Genomic DNA, 19930 nt, shown 5'->3' on the forward strand with positions numbered 1-19930 from the left:
GAGGAGAAGGGCACAACCACTCACTTTGCTTAAAATCGTAAAATTCTGTCTCCTTCCCTCTCCATCACAAAACCCCAAAGCCATACAGACTGAATCAGTGGCACAGACCAACCAGGAGAGTCCACAGTATTTCCCAAGGATTAAACACTGCCATTCCGTGTCACACAGCACTATCTCCGTTTTCCAAGTTCTATTTATACATTGCATTTGATAACAGGACTGTACTTTCACAGTGATGAAATCATGGGGCAATTTTTTAAGCAGTGCTTTCAACCCAGGGTTGAGATGTATGTGGCTGTTATCTACTCTCTCACACTTCATCCCAAGAAAATACCTAAAATGACATCAAATCAATAAATGAGAAAGCAACCCATATTTCAATAAGCCCAAATGATTAGTTAGAAAACACAATGAAAAAGAAGTAACATTTCATTTACAGGAGAAACACAGCTGCCCATTTAATGCTATCAGCGACATTCAGAAAAAATACTAAATCCTCACACAGATAAAGGGATCATCCAGAGCTACGTCATACAAGAGTACTGTTTTAAGTAGCAATAATGTGTGCTGCAGGAACCGATCCAAGCTGTAGCTAAAGAGGCCGATGAAGGAGAAACCCTTGTCCTAATAAAGGTTCTTTCACTCCTACAGCCATTAGGCACTCTGTGAAAAGCACTGCCAAAACGAAAGATCCCTCCTTGCAATCATCTGCTGTAATGTCAGTTTTCATATTCGTGAAGCAACACAACTCAGTGTGCACCTTATTCCATTCTGAAACAAGAAGAAAGTGTAAATGCAGGAGCAAAAGATTACCTGCTGCCCCTGAAGCCTCTGCTGGAGCTGCATGCGGAGCTGCTTTGGTGTATTGGTTCGAGGTCTCATCACATTTGCTCTAGGATGCATGCTTTGAAGTGGAAAATTGCTCTGCTGGCTCATCTGATTCATCACTGAATTAAAGGTTGGCTGTTGTCCCTGAATGTTACTAAAACTTCCTGGCATTGCTGCCCCTTGCCCTTGATAAGGCTGACCATATAACGAAGGCTTCTGGTCAAGCATAACTGAAGATTCCTGACCTTGAAATGAATCTTGTTTGGGTTCCAAAGCTTGTCCCTTCAACAGATACAAAAGTGTTTTCACTAGCAGTGTATTCTTAAAGTAGGAATTCCGAAAGAAACAATAAAGCTAACACAGCATACAACTTCTAATCGTTTCTTGGGTAGAACATAGCGTGGATGGATTACTATTAGTTTTGTCTCCAGACAAATGAAATAGCAAAAGTTATTATTAATAATTTTTTAATCAGTTCTGATGCACACTGCTTACACAGGCAGACCAGTATCGTTATTCAAGCCCTTCCACGCTTTTAAACTGCTCTTTGTACAAATGACAGTGTGATTTTGTGGGTGTTAGCAAGTTCCAAATTATTCCTAGAATTTCTTTTTCCTATTTGCTGGCCATGCAAATTCAAGCTGGAACTGGAGGAGATGGAAGTGTCCTACTCACTAACATGTCACTGCCAGGCAAATATTTCACAACCCAAGCTCCATGGACAATAGTTTACTAAAGAAACCCAACACAATTCTCTGCTTATAGAATTATAATGATTTACACCCCCCAAAAAAAAAAATCTGTACACCAAGGCATATTACAATAAAGTTAGATAAGAAACTGCCATTTTATGTTTTTGTAAGGCACAAGAAATTTAATCAATACTGAGCTTCTCCAATGAGAATCACTCCTTAACGTAGGTGCTTCCAAAGGCAGATTTAGGAAAACGAAGACAAGGAAGTGAGAAGACCGAGGGAGTGAGGCGGCCCTCTTCACCTTCTTTACATGTAACAAAATAATACAGGTTTTTGGAAAATAAATGGTGAAAATCTCTGTTTACTTACTTGGTTTACAAGATCAGGAATTCCTAATGCTCTATCAATTTCTTCCAGACCTGTGACATCCGTGTTACTCAGCAAGGTGTGCAGCTGATCCAGCAGTGCCCTTTCATCAGTCTGGCCTTCCATATTTGGTGCTGGACACAAGAGGTCATCCAAAGAGTTTCTAACTAATTGTCTATAAATATAAAAACATTACAACCATTATGGACTATGAAGGCATACACATAGTTTTTATACAAGATTTTGACCTGAAGATGATGAAGTGCTATAATCAGCCAGAGGACTGAAGTAAGACTAAAGAATTTAAGTCCCAAATTTAGGTCTTGAATGTCAGGTCAACTGCCACGTATCTTTGAACACACATAAATTCCATTTTCTCCTGGTTTCTGCATGTACCAGAGAGACATGATTTCACTTTTTCCCACCTCTTTTCTCTGTGCCTCCCAACACAAGGGTTGATTGATTTTGTTAGCAATGCCTTTTGTGGAGCTGGGTTAAAAGATACCCAGTGTCGTATCATCAGCAGGAATGGAAACAGATTCTGACTCCAATCTGTTATCCCCACTGTATATGCTACATTCATTTTTTTTTCCAGGTCTTAAATTCATCTGACAAGCAGTGAACAGTTGTATTTAACCTTATCTTAAAACCTTCCCCAATTCTACCTGTTTTGTGAACCCCGCGATGCTTGCTCCATGGACAGCATGTTGTCAGGCCACGATCCCGGCTGGTTAGATGGTCCTGCCTGTCCATAGGGATTCCCCCCCATGCCAATGCTCATCTCATTTGGCCCTGCAAGGGAAAACATTTGTGTGTTTTTTAAAAACAAAAGGTGTCATCTTGCTCTCCCAGTGTTCACATAAAGCATTGTGAATGATCATACAAATTGTCAAGCAGGTTCATGAGCTTTCCATTAGCATGTTTTAAAGTGTATACATACATAAACTCACACAAGATCATTTCAGAAATATAACAGACCACAGATTCAAATATGACAGTGATCTAGAGCTGCTACTCTATTAGGGCAGAATTGCTACTTCTAGTCCTTAAGCCCCTAAAAATGGAACTTGATGTATACAGCAACTTTACATCCAAAAAGCTATGAGTTTATGAAATCTGGGTCGTAGCAAATATACATTGTCATAGTGACAGCAACAAAATTTGGGATTTTAAATTCCAAAACAGGTGAAAACCAAAAGAAACACAAGGTACATAACATGTTACATTTTACTCTTTGGGAGTATGGCCTTCCTTCTGCCTATTCAGAGACATACAGCACTACACAGGAGAGTTTGTGTCCATTCCATTATTTCCTAATATTTGTAGGAATCACCTAGCAATAACGATTCCAAGGAAGCTAAGCTGAGGAATTCTGACTCAGTTAAGACTGAACAAATTTCTTGCTGATTAGTCGCCTTATACCCACATGTCACGTTGAAATAGTAGGTCTGTCTAAGAGAACTGGTAACAGCCCTGGTAGCCTTCCATGATAAGAAAGGAAAAAAGCAACGCCACTGCCTTTTTCACCCTTTTTGCTGATGCCGGTGTTGGCACATGAGACAGGACATGGCTCTAAGCTACATCTTCGTTAGAGATATAGAACAGAAAAAACCCACAGGCTTTAAGACTCTCTTCATATTTTAGACATTCAGCTTATTTTCTCCCATGGAAACATGAACAGAGAACCTGTATTTGCAATGTGGTTTTATATTAAATTTGGATACTCCATGCGAGAAGAATTTTGAAATACTTAACAAGGGGCTTTAAAAAACCCTGATTACCAAGTTAACAGCAAGAAAACGTCTATATCATACATAGAATTAAATTAATCAGTATATGGGTATTTTCAAATATAATCATAGATGGCATTTAGTTCCTCAAACTTAGCAGAGAAGTACCGCACTAAAGAAATATAGAGAAATTATTCCCAAAAAACCTGCAGACTCAGCATGAATTATCTGTACATGAAACACACAGATATCAACATAAGAAAACAAACAGAACACAAAAAAGTAATCAAATGTCCCAGTCAGTGAACAGTGACAGTCTTTACCTCAAAAAGCCTTTGGATGACAAGTTAGTATTCTACCAAAACTGAGAAGATCCTGATGATGAACGTGTACTAAGGAACTAGTGAGACTGTGCTAAGTAGGACAATAAAAAGTAAAGCACTTACTCATGTGAACCATTTGCTGCTGCAGCACTGGCCGTGTCCCAGGTATGCTGTTGGACCGAATGGGCAGCCCGGGCATGGAGCCACCCACTGAGGGTCTGGGGAGGGACGCGCTGAACTCGGGGCCCGCTCTCAACATCGAAGCAGAACTTGTCGGTTCCAATCTGCTCACCTTTGAATTTGGCAAACCCCAGTCTCCCGCCTGGTGCTGATTCATCACTGCTACATTTCTGTTGGGAGCACTTGCTGTAATGAAGAGCAGAAAATACAGTAACTGTTCATCTAGAATACATCACATATTTCGGTTTTAGAATTATTTTCGGGGTGTGTGTGTGTGTTTTGTTTTACCAACAAGCCCATCTGCCAGTGACAGAGCAATTCACTGAACTCCTACAAAGGCATCTAAAGCTTACCAAACCAAGTTCTAAACCATGAAACAACTATATTAATCTAAATATATTTAAAAATACTATCACTGACTGCTGGCATGACCTGCTCTTGCTTCTATTTATCAAAAACATGTTAAATTCAAAACTTGAAATAGTAAAAAAGAATTTAACTACTAAACAAAAGTAAAGTACTGGTAATAATACACAGATAGTAAACAGTTATGTTCTTATAATTTTAAGCAGGAATAATAATTTAAAAGTATTTATATGCTGATGGCAAAATTAATACTAATACGTTAAGGTTTCTTCTAACCAAAATGCATATTATAACCTTGCAACAATTTTTACATAAAAGCTTTTTCCTTTACAATAAGGTCTATTTGTACACAATCAACAAACCTAGATTTGCTCCAAAATTTTCCTGGCTTTCAATCATTCTTGGACTTCCACCCATCAGGTTTTGCTTTTGTAACACGGAGAAGGCATTGACATTCCTCACTGGAGCACTTGAGCCCACAGGGCTGTCTAAAGACATGGCTCTGGTGAAGGGTGGGCGAGTCGTCGGCACAGACTGGGGACTCCTCACACCTGTTGAAGAATTAAAAGATGCACACAACTGTATGTTTTAAATAGAAAGTACCATTAATGACTTAAAAAAAGAAGTCTGATGTATTTATAGGCACATATATTTGACATTAAACAAGCCAGGAATAGCTATTTTGCTTATGTTCTTACTACACAAATCACATTTTGAGTACATAGAACCTTTTAAAGAAAAAGCCAAACGCAGTTCCCTTTGGCCCTAACCATTAAAAGGTTCATTTTAATTTAAGTTCTGTAATGGTCTATGTTTTTAACATTTTGAAACACGCTGGTAATACAGACTCCTTGATACGTATGAGTGGACTGCCCAGCCCTTGGACAGCTCTGACACGGAGACAGAAACAAGTCAGATGATTCTGAACAAGTTGAATCCAGATGCAGTGTGTTCCTGAGCACAGTGTGCTCCATGGACTGATTAACCCACAAATCACTGTGCTCCACAGCCAATAGTGTCAGTGGCCTTACGTGTTCTTGTACCTGCTTCTACGTTTTTCATGATCCATGTTTCACCTCCTTAGGTTGCCCTATATAATCAAGACACGACTAACGTTACAAAAGGAAGTGACAACTACAATGACACTGGTCTATTAGAAGGTTATCTTTCCCTCCTACTCAGCTTCCTACTAAGGAAGGGCATTCCTTTCAGTGGCGAGGAGGGCTACTGATAAGAATTTCCAGGCCACGAGATGTTTTCACATAGAGTAAGTGGAAAATCAAAAGCTTGTCACCTATTCCGTATTATTTCCGTAGTCATCTCTAAAGAACAAAAATTCTCAGTTTTAACTTACAACTCACAGAACATTTTTCCTGATGTCTTGTCTCTGAGCAAACTACATTAGACAAACCCAGAAGAAACCATAAAATAAGGAACTGAAGTTAACATTATTCATTGTGTATATAGTAGAGAGGAGCTGTCAAGACAGCTAATAGTTTGCATAACAGCCTAGGAAAGCATAATTAGCCATTTTGCATTACATTTGTCCTTGAAGATACAGGAGATCAAGAAAGCATTCTCTAGGGATCTGAGGATGCATTATGTTTACATCAGGTTAGAAGAACACCCTAATTTTAAAACCAAAGAGAAATTAGATTAAATTCCTTACCCAATAGGGCATTTCCTTGAAATAATGCTTGCTTTGTTCCAAGGTTATTTCCATTTGCTGACATAGCATTATTGTAAAACTCGGAACTAGTCAGATCACCTAGAATTGCATCCAAATTATCCAAGTCTCCGCTCATCTGAAAAAGACACAGTAAAATACCAAGGTTATGTACTATCGTATGGCTATCCTTCAGCTCTTATTTAACTCCTCACTAATCTTAAAAGATATAACTGGGAGACAAATGTTTTAGTTCACTGACTGTACCTTGGACTATCTTTCCATTTCCTAAGAACTTCAGATATCACTTAGCTTCCTTTTTTTAGAGTATTTTGCTTGTTTTGAGAATTAGGAAAAACTGGAGGTACACATAAATAAAACAAAAAGCACCTTTGAATATAAACATTTCAGTCATCACAAATTACAGACAAAAACACTAATGAAAGCAAACAATGTCAAGAATGTGTAGCATTCCATGATAAATAATGTATGTCATACACAAAAAGCCTAATTTGATCACTGGTAAACACAACATATGAAAAGTACCCACAGATTTTTCTAGTCAATTGGAGCCCTAACATTCTTTAAATCAGATGCAGTTTTAACAGAAAAAGAATTGAACATATAGTAGATCCATATCTTCACAAAACAAGCTTCTCTGAATACGTTAATTAGATCTCAGGAGCAAGTACCAAAACTATGCATTGGGTACTATTACACAGTTGTGACTTTTCCAGAAGTAGTACTCAAAAAAATGTTATAAGGTGTTTTGTTTATAGCCAGCCATTAGCTAATATAAAAATTGTGCAGTAATTTTTTATTTACATAGTTATTACTGACTTGGGAAATCCAGGTTCTAAGATATCAACATGTTTTCAGTAAACTGCCATACTGAGCAGTGTTATTTACTTTGTGGCAGTTCCAAATGTGACTTAGGAACTAAATACAACAGAAATATTTTCTACACTGTATAATTTCAATAATAGCTGTCCCTAACAAGTGTACTGCTGCTTTCAGAAGAGCTGTGCCGTGGTTATATAGTTTACTCTACCATGACATTTCTTGGAATTTCAACTCTAGAAACACTGAAACAAATAAATATACATGTATTTATTTGAATGCTGAACATACATGTATTTCCCTCATTTAAGGAAAAAAAGAGTGCTCGAACCAATGAGTGAACTAAAACCAATCTATAGCTATTTTAAGTATTACACATTTTTGTGTATTGTTTATATTTTCAAAATGAAATCATATTTTACCTTTTGCTACTGTACTGCAAATTATAGAGGCAGTTACAGCTCTACTTCCTAATAAGCCACAAACATATGGTATGTGAAATAGCAGATGTTAAAGATCTGATTTTAAGGAATAATTTGTAAATATACGCTACCTTAATTGTACCATAACTTGATAACATTAGTCCAGGACGTCAGTACAGCACATTTGGTTATATACATATCCTGTAGTTCTCTTTGTGCTTTTTCAGTTACAATAAAACCTGAGCGTATAGTTTCACACCATTTGCCCAGAACTTTCTTAGAAATCTTTACACACACATACTAAAAAGAGCGTACTATATTTAGCCATTCACCGTAATAAGAAAATACTGTTTTTTTCTCTACCATCATTGTACATTATACCGTACCTCCTCCGCTGGTTCCGTTTTTATTTTCATCTCTTTCTCTTGACTAGAAGTAGGAATTGTAGAACTACTGCATTGTCCCATTTTATTATCCACACTTTCTACTTTAGGCTTCAACTCTTTGGAAAGTGGGTCCTTAACATCATCTTTATCTAACAGGTATCTTAGCAAAGCATTGTTTTCCTTCTTCTTTGGGCTCAGTTGTTCCTGTTTGACAGTGCCTTCTCCGCAGGGGGCTGTATTGCTAGTGTCGTGATATGTGTCTTTACCAGTAGCTTCAGCTGTGATCTTGGCTACCTCTGCAGGAGAATTACCATTCTGCAACAATTTGTGTAAAATCCGATGCTTCTCTTGCAGGAGCGACCCGTGCATGTTTGAGGAGGAAGATACCCCTCCAGATGTTGACGAGGAAACTCCTGAAGGACTGGTAACATTGGTAGAAGGTTCTTTGCAATTTGAGTCTAAAGGTGAGTTTGATGCTGTAGAATGGCCTCTTTCATCTGAAGAACACGTGAGTAGCTGAAGCAGTTTTTTATGCCCTTTGCTTTCGGATGGTCCTCTCTGATTTTCAGGTGTCTCCAGATTTCCCTCTTTACTCTCTTTTTCACTAAGGAGATCCCTGCTGTTTGACTGGCAGATGGAACTTTCCACCTGGTTTTGTTCACAATACAAACCAGAAGGGCTTTTGGAGTCCTGGGTACTGGTTTTACTTTGCTGAGCTATGCTCATGTTTGGGGAATTATCCAATTTTGGACCCGGTGAAGAAAGTGTTGATAAAAGGGAAGTTCCAACACCCTCACTTATGGCTTGAAGAGCACTCAGAGAACTGCTGGAGAAAGTGCTGTTGCCAGTGTTGCTGGCAGAGCCCATTGGAGAGTGCATACCTGTATCACACGACAGAAATCAAACTTATTAGACTATGGTACTGTCTGTAACTACTTTTCCTTTGGATTATGTATGACTGCCACATTGAGTTAATTATTTTAAAATACATTTTTACCATGAAATTCAGTATACTACATTTAAGTAACACATATAAGGTCATATAGAAATGTTTAAAAGGATGAGAGATAGAATTCAGATAAAAGTGTGAAAACATAGTTTAAAAAAAAAAACAAAAAACAAAAAGAACTTATTGCAAAAATAAAATACCTGTAACTGGAGAAAACTGGTGTGAACTCATTTTTGGACTCCCTCGATTCCTAGGAGATATCATTAGATTCTGTTGGTTGGAAGTTAAACCAGGACTACCATGCGGCGGGCTACTGATATTTAACCCATAACTGTTGCTCTGATAAGCAGAGGACTGCATTCCGGGTCCGGAGTTCACGGACCCCATATTACCAGGGCCTCCATACCGAGTGCTGCTGAGCTGCCCCACTGCACTGGGGTCTGCCATGCCATAGCTCCTGTTCTGCATTGGCATCCCTTGGCCAGGCGACATGTTCATCAGACCACCAACAGAATTTGTGTTTCCAGCCACTGGTGTTCTGATGTTTTGCCCAACTGAATTAGGATTTGGCCGATATCCATTTTGTTCTCTGTAAGTTCAACAACATCCCCAGAAACCCCAAGAAAACAAATTAAAACCTCATTTGTAATCAAGTGCCACAAACACAGAATAACAGTATTAAATAATTTTCCAAATATTTTTTCAAAAAGAGATGTGAGAATACAAACTTCCACAAAAGCCGTGCCACTCATTTATTCATTACAGAAGTGCTTGGTCCTTTAGGTGATTTGAGTTCTAAGTACATACACAGTATCGCCCCTTCAAAAGGCTTTCATCAACAGTCATTAGTCAGATTTATCAGTTTAAACATCATCTTCCTTCTACTCCCTTCCTGAGTCAATGCATGACACCATTCTGCTGTGAACACTAATGATGCCCTGAACCATCTCAGCTACTCGTTTTTCAGCATCTGGAGGCACTTTAATGCCAGAAGCAGACAGATTCCCTCCAGAGTGGCATTTCAATTATTCTTCTAATCAACAAGAACAGGTCATGGGAAATGCTATTTAAGGTACATTTAACTTTGAGTCATCAATGATGCATCTGAGGGGGTTTTGTTGTCTTTTTAATTGGTCTGCAATTAAAAAGAGTAAGATAAAGCATGTAGCTGAGCATTTCTATTTTCAGTGTTTCAACCTTATAAATGTTAACCCAAAAGAATAATGAATACATAATACAGGCTCTATGCAGGAAAGGAGAGGAAGGACGTCTCTTCTGAGTGTGACTGTTTTTCTGCCACACATTTAAGTTGGGCTTGTCAGTGTTAGGTTAACACAGTTGTTTCTATGCTATGCAACTCTGCTTCCCAAGTTATTCCCCCTCTGTTTGAGTTTTAATAAGATAAAATATTGTGGTTTTTTTTTTTTTTTCCAGGTATCTTCAATGTCAGATATATTTTTTAACAGCTATGACTCTTAAATGACAAACAGATACCACTGATTTCACCTTTGAAGAAAGTGGGTAGAGACAAATCCATGGCGGTCATTAGTTACAGGATTTCGAAATAGTTTACTCTTTGTTTGCGCTGTCACTATCGTACCATCCGCTAAAGAAAACCGATACAATGGTGTTTCAGCATGACCTTGTGTATAAGCTGTAAAAGAGATAAACAAATACAATTCATATTTAAAACCCAAGAATTATTAATATGCACTCTACAGATTTTTAACAGATTACCCTTCATTTGCTCAAGATTTAAAAAAAAAGCAAGCAAAAAAAGAGATGCACACAATACTTCCTTTCAGAAAAAGGAAGTATTCCACATTTTCTCCTAAATTTGTAGAGGGAAGATAAAAGCAAACAAGATAATTATTTTGTGCTCCCTGTGCACAGCTGGCAAAGTTCTACATTTGTTACCAGACTGCTAAGGCTAGGTTAGTAGGTTTCCATGGCTTCTCCTTTGGGAGAAGAACTAATCAACACTTAAATATTAATTGCACTAAAATATACAGGTAATTAATATGGAACAGAAATGAAACTTGGAAGTATTTTTAAGTTTAAAAGTTCCATTTCAATCAAAAAATTGTAGAAACCATTGCTTTTAATCTGAGCTCCAAATTTCTTGTTAATTTAGGATTTATTTAACCAGTTAAGTTGAAGAACTTCCAATGGAATGGAAAATTCATTTTCTGCCAGTATGAGTTTCTCTTTGTTTAATATCTCCTCTGCCTGACTTACTTTGTGAATCCTTCAAAAAGACTAGAGTTTAAAAAACTTAGAAAGTGTCATCTTTCTTACTGAAGACAGTGATTGTACTTCACTTTATCTGTCAAGGTTATCAAATTAGCATTACAAAATACCTAACACTGAAACACTGACAATATTTTGAACTCTTCTGTCTTGAATAAGAAAAAGGCATCAGCACAACTTTACCACTTTTAGTGAGCTACCCTTTTAATAAAAGAAAGGATAAAAAGAAAGTCAAACTAATGTTAAACAAAGGTAACAAGCTAATAATAATTAAGGATTACATGTTATTACAGAAATACAGCTGTAATTGTCATTGCTATACCGATCTGGAGAAAAGCAGATTACTTCAGGATCCCAGATCACGTATGTGATATTTTCCATGGAAATTATGAAAAAAGACACATTAGAAAAACCAAGTAACTTCCATCAGAATTCTTATTTCTCAAAAGGTTATCCTCCTTCAGCTTGTAAATATGAGTCAGAGCAATTAACACTAACAAAAAATACGAGAAAAATGAACACAGGTAGAATTTAGCATTTTTGTATTTCAGAAAAAAATGCAGCCACTAGGAGAAGCAGCACGACCAACATTGCAAACAGATTTTTTACCTTCATGATAGTGACGCTTGTTTGACCATGACTGTCCATCGTTATGGCATAAGAACCTCTGAATACACCGACGAATTATATCTTCAAAGCCAGGTCTCATGGAAGACCGTAATGAGTTTGTATCAATGTTGACAAGTTTGCCTGTAACAGGACAGAAAATACAGAAATTAAACTTTTTATGACTATGCCAATCCTTTTGTATAAATATGGTACGTTTCAGAAGGCTCCAGTATCACCATTTTAATTGTTCATCAGCCTAACACCAAATTTTGAGTATGCAGAAGTTATATTTATGAATTATCTGCTGTGTGAGAATATGATGCTGCTTGTTAAAACATCAACATTAAAAGCAGTTTAGGTAGTTGAATAAGAGGAAGTTAAGCACCTACAGGTTAATCCCGGAGCTTTAGTAAACAGTGACTTTAGTCTCTGACTACAGGCACCCAAAGGATGCATACACAGTAAAATTTTCAAAAATACTGACCAGCTACATCCACAAATGAACATCATAAACACTAACTGGCATCTGAAAAAGCCCCATACAGATTATATAAGTATTTCAATTTAAACAGCCTAAACCACTTTAAACATTAGCTCACATACTATAGAAAAATACAAGCTTCAATCATAATTTAAAATATTTCTTATGTGTAAAGGAAAGCACAATGACATCCACTTGAAACGTTGCGAAGTTAAAACACAAGTAATGCTTTATAGAAGCTGCCAAACAATAGTATATTAGCATACAGAGAGAAAACGTGTCCCACAGTTATTATACCCCACTGCCAATAGAGGTGCATTGCAAAAACCACTTGGGACTTCTCAGTATGAAGTCTGCCGGTCACTACAGATACATGATTTATTTACATGCTTGATTTATTTAAAACAAGAACACATGGACAAAAAAAAAAAAGATAACTTCATACCTTCATCTTGGGTATATTTCTCACCTGAAAGATCATGTCTTGTAATAAAGCTCTCTGGATTTGTTGGAAATGCCCTTTCTGCAGTTGTGATACGACGAGCCACACAAATCATACAGGACTGCAAATCTGTATTTAAAAAATAACAGTTTTTTCGTTAAATTCTCTCCTCTTTTATTCTATTAAATCATCTAACAAAATAGCTGAAGCATCCTTCATTGTTAAAATGGAAGTATAAACAATAAGAATTTATGTTTTTGCATCCTGTTCCTACTTAATTAAAAAAGGATCGCAGGAGTTACAGATTTCGTAACACATAACAAATACCAAAAAGCTTTACTTGGAGATTTCTTTTGTGCACAGTAATTCCACAAAATTTCCTACCTTCCCCCTCTTCCATCATAGCTCTTGGCTGAGACAAAGCAAAGCACTGCATTGTTTCATATCTTTGACGTGCATCCTGGTGGCTGCCGACGTCTTCCAAAAGATCATGAGAGGTTTTCACCATCATCCGGCAGTTGAATGTATGACTCTTCTGTCTAGGTGTCTCATTGGTCCAAGCAACTCCATTAACTTCAAAGAACACAGTAAGAATTTGTGAAGATTTTCAGATAAAATCAATTCATAACTGATTTTTCTTAATTTAGATACTCTGTTCAACAGAGATAAAGATTAAAGAATATATTAAGATGCTTTCTCAATATACCATCAGTTTTATATCTTGGGAAGAGTAGTATTGAGAACCAAGTAAAAAAAACTCTTTCCCTTACATGACACGTCCAGACACTTCAAGTTACTTAAAGGAGAGCTGAAAAGTCATCTGCATATTTAAAAAACAAGTTCCCTCAGCTAGTCCTGTGACTCTAGGCAACGTGTTCCTTTAGTATCCTGGCTTTAAGTTACAGGCAAACAAACTGCAAAGGCAAAAGTACCGTTCATTTATTTCTGGTGGTGTGCTTTAGTAAGAACACAGTAATATTTTTCAGGATTAACATATTTCTATGGTCAAATATTCTTTGTATAAGTAATTTGTTTTGAAAGATTATCCACTGCAATTTGTTTTGTTCTTCTCTGATTGTTTTCAAATAGCCTAGTAACAGTGCAGTAAGTCAGCTTTTATTACCTGAAGATTTTGGTAAGTTTTTAAGGAAGTCCTTCCGGTCCTCTTCATGCAAGATACCATAAACGCTTGTATTAACCAAATCCTCTTGTTTATACTGCAGATACTGTGTGACATTTTCTGACACAAACACTATGTTCCCATCTCGATTTACAACAAACAGGAAACCGTCCAATGCCTAAATATTAACAAGACAACATATCATATAAGACACACTGCCTAATTCTGAACAAAATTTAGTTTAAAAACTATGTGGGTGATAAATGTCAAGTTACAACACATGCACATCTTTTCAAGGGTAGAGCTGAAGTTTTACATTTTTCTCTGAGAAAAATTGTGTCTGGTAAGGAATGATTTCAATATTAAAAATTAATCTGCTCATTTGTTACTCCACGGAGCTCTTTCACAGTGATAACCAGCCTTCTTGTTTCATTCTTGCTTGATTTGAACACAAGATAATGAATCTGTAACATTATTTCAATAGCTGGCAAATTAAAACAAGAAGAAATTCAGTAGAAACAAGTCGTAAGACATGAACATGAAGCTATTTGCACCAGCAAGTGACAAGGTAAGAGAAGAGAGTCTATTCATATCTTAGAATACTGTATTTTCTTAACAGAAAGAAAAATTCCATGTCTGTGCAAAACAGTTAAGTTTCAAAAGTGCTTTTTAACGGACTTTTAAATACAGGATTGGTTTTCTAGGCATAAAGAAAAAATATCTGCTATGCACCTTTTTTTACAATTATTCTTAGGTCATTTTACTTGATGGCAACATTTGTTTAAAATGCTTTACAATTTAGAAACACAACCCCCAATACACATCACAAACCTCTAGCCTTTGCAAAACCTCATCCATTTATTTTAATGCCTATCCTCCAGAAAAAGCAAAATATTCCTTCTATTGCTAAGAACTGCTTTCGTAGTGATTTGCTAATGACTGCTGGAGAAAGTAAAGCACAAGAACATGAGAAAAAGGCAAATGCTATTCTTCTCTTTTCTTCTACACAGAATTTCAGCAAAATTAAGAAAATGTTATTTTATTCCTGCCCCTTTCAAACATAGTTATGTATAGTTCTTGCATGCCATTTATTACTGTAGGATTGCAGGCTTTATCGTAATATTTTCACCTGCCTTAAGTATTTGTTTCCATAGGGATTTACACTTGCCTGTAATAAAAGAGGTCCCAGTGAATCCTTATCAATAACCCCTTGACCCGTAGAAGATACATCAGCTTTCTGAACATCATCATCACTAGAAACTGCTTTTCCTGAAACCCAAAGGATACATTTCAGTAAAGCAACCTTTCACATGATTACCAAATTTTAATATTACATTAATATTCTAGGAAGCATGTGAATAAAGGCCAACAAAAAGCACGAATAAGAGAGGAAGACTCATATATTGTTAGTTGCTTAAGACCAGAAAAAAGCACAGCTAAATAATACCAAACCCTTTGCTTACATAAATTGGCTTAACAGTTAAAGATCAACTTGTTTTGTGAAGAATATTTCTTCTGCTGCTTTTGGGATCATCTGTCTGATGAATCCCTGCTGACGCTTTGAATGGCCATTAAACACTCATTATAGGATATCTCTTCCTTCTGGTTTTATTTTGATCATCCCATTATCGTTGGTCACAGATACCATCACCATTGTTCTACAACAAGGCTTTGGCTCATGTTAGTATATGTGTGCATGTGTGTGTGTATGTACGTATACAATAAAATCACATTTTAAGAACCAAAATATCCTAAATAAATTGATTGCAGGGGCAGGTGGAATGGGAATCCACATCAGGCAGCAGAACTCCTGAAAACAAATTGTAACCTTTGTTCTATGGTTCTTGCTGGCTCACTAAGCAGACCACAAGAGGAATACAACATCCTAAGGCAAGATTATCACATACGCAAGTCTATCATGAAACAGAAGTATTACATTAGAATATACTAGATCACGCTAGAAAAACTTAAAAAGAGAAGCTAAGATATTTTAATTTTTTTTAGAATTATTTTAACATGTTTTCAAAAGATTTTACCAAGACAGGTAAAATATACACCATAGCTCATTTGGGTTTTTTTAATACTTTACTGTCCAAGAGAATCTGGACACTTGGCAGACTATAGTCATTTGGGGGTGGGTGGGGGGAAGGAGGGAGGGGTTAAAAAAAAAATTATATATATCCCCCTCACTATACATTTCAAAAATTAGGTTTTTGATATAATTGTCTGTTAAAAAAATATATCACTATACCACTTAGGCTTACACTAGCTGATAAAAATTACCAAAACTTGATGGATTGCTATTTTCTCCTTTGTTGACTTAATTATACCCTGTGTACAGTCAACTGCACTACTTAATTATTTGATCTCAAGCTAAATGCATTTTAAATATATTGGAGACCAATACTTAAACATTTAGGAAGCATGTCTTAAATAGCACAAGAAAGCAACATCCACAGAAACATAATAGGGAAAAACAGCAATAAAAATTAATATATCTCACTGGGATCATGCCCCATAAGAAACCAGGTAGTTTTTAAGAAATTCATTTCAAAGCATTAAAGTCACTTTAAGCATGAAGTCCCCTGAAGTGAAAGAGACCAGTATGTATTCTTCACAGCAGTGGGTATCTGGTGCTCTGTACCAGGTGATGGTACAATATCATCTGGTTTTAGTTTCTCTGTGGACAATCTCAAGCTTTCCTAGTATGTTCAGGAAACTGATAAGAAAGGCCATACAAAGTTTTAAAGCCTTGATTCCCAATGAAAAGAAAGGTGATGGTAAATACTTGCTTACTTTTAAACCAAAAATTATTTACAACATATTAAAGGTTTGGTTCAAGTCAAAGTCTGAAGACTTTCTCAGTGACATGCTCTTGTGAAAAACAGTACTCAATTTCCCAAGTAACTCCTGCTTTGCTAAAGGAATCACAAGAAAATGAAATTATTTCTTTCGGCTTAGCAGGGAACTGTACCTTGCTCTTTTATCTGTCGAATCTGTCTCACGGTTTCTTTTAAAATAGCACACTTGTCTGGTTTGACATTGAAATTGTCAATGTCACTCAGATTAGCAGATATCAGTTCAGCCAGTTCTTCAATGTATTTGCTCTCCTGCTCACGCCGACGCTTCTCCCCACTGCAGGTCAGACTAGGAACCAAAAACAGCATTTCATATGTTTACACACCGTCATATACAAAAGCTGGGCTCACTCCATGAACTTTAATTTACTTCATGTAACACTCACCTATTAAACCTAAGTAGTAGTTATTCTTCCAGCAAACATAAATGTGAAGGGGATGTGGATGTGTTTTGTTGTGCTCTTGTTTGGTTTGGGGTTTGATTTTTTTCTAAGAATTTTAAGTACACATTTATCTTAAGAGGATATGAGAAAGTCACTCATCAAAAAATTCCTCCTGTGATTACTCTATCTTTACATTTAATGAAAATAGCAATTGCATATTATAAAACTATAATACTCATACAGAAAATATACTTTAAATCTTAAAAGTTACTTTAGATTTCTTTATAATTTATCAGGCAAATGAAATATAATTTTAACATTCTATGAAATCCCTTTGGTTTGCTTGTAGCGAGATGACTACAGAAGGTGATACCTCCGGGAAATTTTTAGGCATCAGGACAAAAATGCCATCTCAACATCCAAGGAAATCAGAATCCCAGACAACCTAATGTTGCTGAATAAAGCCTCTCTCTGAAACTCCTTTTCCTACATAGATGAACGTGCTGAGTAAAGCCACTGTCTACAGCCTAAAGCAACAGAGAGAACAGTGTCATACACAGAGTATGCCAAGGGCAGGAAAAGGAGGACTCGGGAGAAAGGGAAGGGGCAGGAATGGGCACACTGAAGGAACCAAGAGAACAAATATTCCTTCAGAAGAAACCAAGTGAAAGAGTTAGGAAATATGCATGGACAAATACTGGAGAAAACAAATACATGACAAAGCAGGGGCTTCAAAGATAAAGGAAGTTAATGACAGGTGACAAACTGAAAAACAGAATTCCTGAATAGACAGAGAGACACTAGAGAAAAGGAAAGAGAAATTGGAAGGGAGGACACTCACAAAGAGATACGGCATATGGTGGGAAAATCTGAGTATCTCATACACAATCTGTTGCATGATGGAGATAATTAGCATGGGACTGTGAGGACATATATAAAAGGGAGAAATATAAGTACACACGATGCCTGGTATTTTGGCGAAACTGAACACAAATTTAATAAAGGACAATACTCTGTGGGAACAGGAACATGCAAGGGTAACACAGAATGTGGTGGAAAGCAATGAAGTTGGAAGGGACAGAAAACTGACTCCCTCAGATAACGATCTCTGATAGAGTTGAGTGAGGGGCAGGACGACATGGAACACCAAAATTCGAGATGAGCTTGCAAAGAACTAGTCTGGAGAAACGGAATTCAAAACAAGTGCTCCACCTTATTGCAGTGTTCTATGCTGAGCATAACCCCCTGAAACGAGGCCTGCCAAATTTATTACCAAATATAAAATGCTGCCTCTGAAATTTCTGTGAAACAAGAAGTTTTTCTTCTTTTGCCTTGCAATCACAGCTTCAAACAGTGATTCTTTACATGCTCACTCTATTAAGAATTCCACAAGAATGTAATTACAGAGCACAGTTGATCAGCTTTGGCATATCTACACATAATGGTAAAGTTCCGTATCTTCACAATGGAAGCTGGCGTACAGAATTTTTCAACTGAACAAAAGGATTAGTTAGAACTTTAAATGGCAATGAAAACTTGAAAAATATTTTAAAAACTCATAATACAAAAAAGAAAGAAATCTATATAAACCTACCTTGCACCTGGTGTATCACAGGGCAATGGCTTGCGCTTCCTTGACTCATTGGTCAAGCTATCCAAGGAGTTTTCTCCTAATCCACTCATCTTGAACATGCATCAGCAACTGAAAGCAATGACATAAGAATTGTGAGTGAACCTCTCAAAACAATAATTTAAAATGCAGAGAACTTATCCAGATAAGTTATTTATTTTTATAAGATGTATGAGTCAGTATTTTTACTGGAAATCCACATAACTTTTTAGTATCAAAAAATAATACTTGGTTACCTTTTTTTTTTTAAATCTACCTTGTATCTTGCCAAAACACAGTTTTACAAAGCTTTATATCAATGTAAGCAAAAATAAATGTAAAAAATAAATGTAATTTGATTCAAACAGAGATGTTTAAAGTTTTGCACCATAGTATTGGGATCATCGTATAGCTCCAATCTGTCTGAAAATAAAAAGATTATCAATGTTTTAATGTACGTTTAGATAACTTGAAAAGAAAGTGCTAAATTAATATGTTATGCCAAAACATAGTTAAATACTAAGGATAAAGTTAGATATCATTAAAGAAAAAGGCAAGTGATATTCTAAGGCAATGAAGGAATGGCGACCAGAACACTGAAAGTACAGAAATGTTGAACAAAATTTCCTTTTCTGTATGTCCCTTTTTTTTTCTTCATGTCATCTAGCCACATATCACAAGGACAAGCAACTAGCAGACAAGACACACTTTCATCTAAAAGAAGTTTACATTAAGGTGTCAGAGCCTGGCAGCCAACTGACTTGAAGCAGCTCTGCAGAACAGGCTGGGGGCACCCTGGTGAACAAGTTAGTTGAACACAAGTCAGCAGTGGACCCCTGCAGCAAAGAAAACCAACCCTTTAGAAAGGCACCTGGTCAACCAGCGGTGCCAGGACAAGACATCTAAAGAAAAAAGAGAAGTGTGTGTATCACTTCTGAGGTACTAACCTTGACTGATTGGGTTTTTTGCCAGCTCTTTGTGGGGAAAAAAAAAAAAAAAAAGCTGCTTCAGTTCTTTCTAAAGTCTAAACTGAAAGAGCAAAGCCACACAAGAACATATTTGCATGAAGCAGCACGGGGTGCGCTTGCAATAGCTGATACTGTTATTGGGACTGCAGAGTAAGAAGTTGGTTTTACACCTAAGTATTTGATACAAAACCAGGATGAGTAAGATGAAACCCAATAAATATACAGAAAGATGGAAGAGCAAGCCTGAAGACTTTTATTCAATCGTATATTCCTCCAGGGTAAAAACCCCTGAAATAAATTTATAGCCGCCGACCTTATGTGACGTTCAAGAAAAATATACTGTTATGCCACTAGATGACAGTATAGCACCGAACAACTGCAGGGGTAGCTTCCCCAATGAGCAACCAAATGAAAACCTACTCACTGAACAACTAAGCAGTTTCCAAACCAGATTCTATA

The 19930-nt window shown here is 36.7% G+C and overlaps 1 protein-coding gene across 1 annotated transcript in view; it reads right to left on the reverse strand.

Moving 5' to 3' along the window:
* Positions 1 to 19930, reverse strand: part of NCOA3 (nuclear receptor coactivator 3) — a 79500-nt gene that overhangs the window by 2212 nt on the left and 57358 nt on the right. The window contains exons 4-20 of the mRNA XM_074157592.1: positions 18489 to 18596; positions 16628 to 16800; positions 14822 to 14922; positions 13657 to 13831; positions 12918 to 13106; positions 12561 to 12662; positions 11611 to 11751; positions 10258 to 10405; positions 8952 to 9340; positions 7803 to 8683; positions 6158 to 6293; positions 5532 to 5567; positions 4851 to 5039; positions 4066 to 4308; positions 2555 to 2681; positions 1893 to 2064; positions 814 to 1110 (exon numbers count right to left, since the gene is read on the reverse strand). Of these exons, the coding sequence (XP_074013693.1) occupies positions 814 to 1110; positions 1893 to 2064; positions 2555 to 2681; positions 4066 to 4308; positions 4851 to 5039; positions 5532 to 5567; positions 6158 to 6293; positions 7803 to 8683; positions 8952 to 9340; positions 10258 to 10405; positions 11611 to 11751; positions 12561 to 12662; positions 12918 to 13106; positions 13657 to 13831; positions 14822 to 14922; positions 16628 to 16800; positions 18489 to 18586 (3597 nt within the window). The 5' untranslated portion in view covers positions 18587 to 18596. The remainder of the gene's footprint in view (positions 1 to 813; positions 1111 to 1892; positions 2065 to 2554; positions 2682 to 4065; positions 4309 to 4850; positions 5040 to 5531; positions 5568 to 6157; positions 6294 to 7802; positions 8684 to 8951; positions 9341 to 10257; positions 10406 to 11610; positions 11752 to 12560; positions 12663 to 12917; positions 13107 to 13656; positions 13832 to 14821; positions 14923 to 16627; positions 16801 to 18488; positions 18597 to 19930) is intronic.

The sequence above is a fragment of the Numenius arquata genome, chromosome 12 (assembly GCF_964106895.1).
Source record: "Numenius arquata chromosome 12, bNumArq3.hap1.1, whole genome shotgun sequence".
Classification (NCBI taxonomy): Eukaryota; Metazoa; Chordata; class Aves; order Charadriiformes; family Scolopacidae; genus Numenius; species Numenius arquata.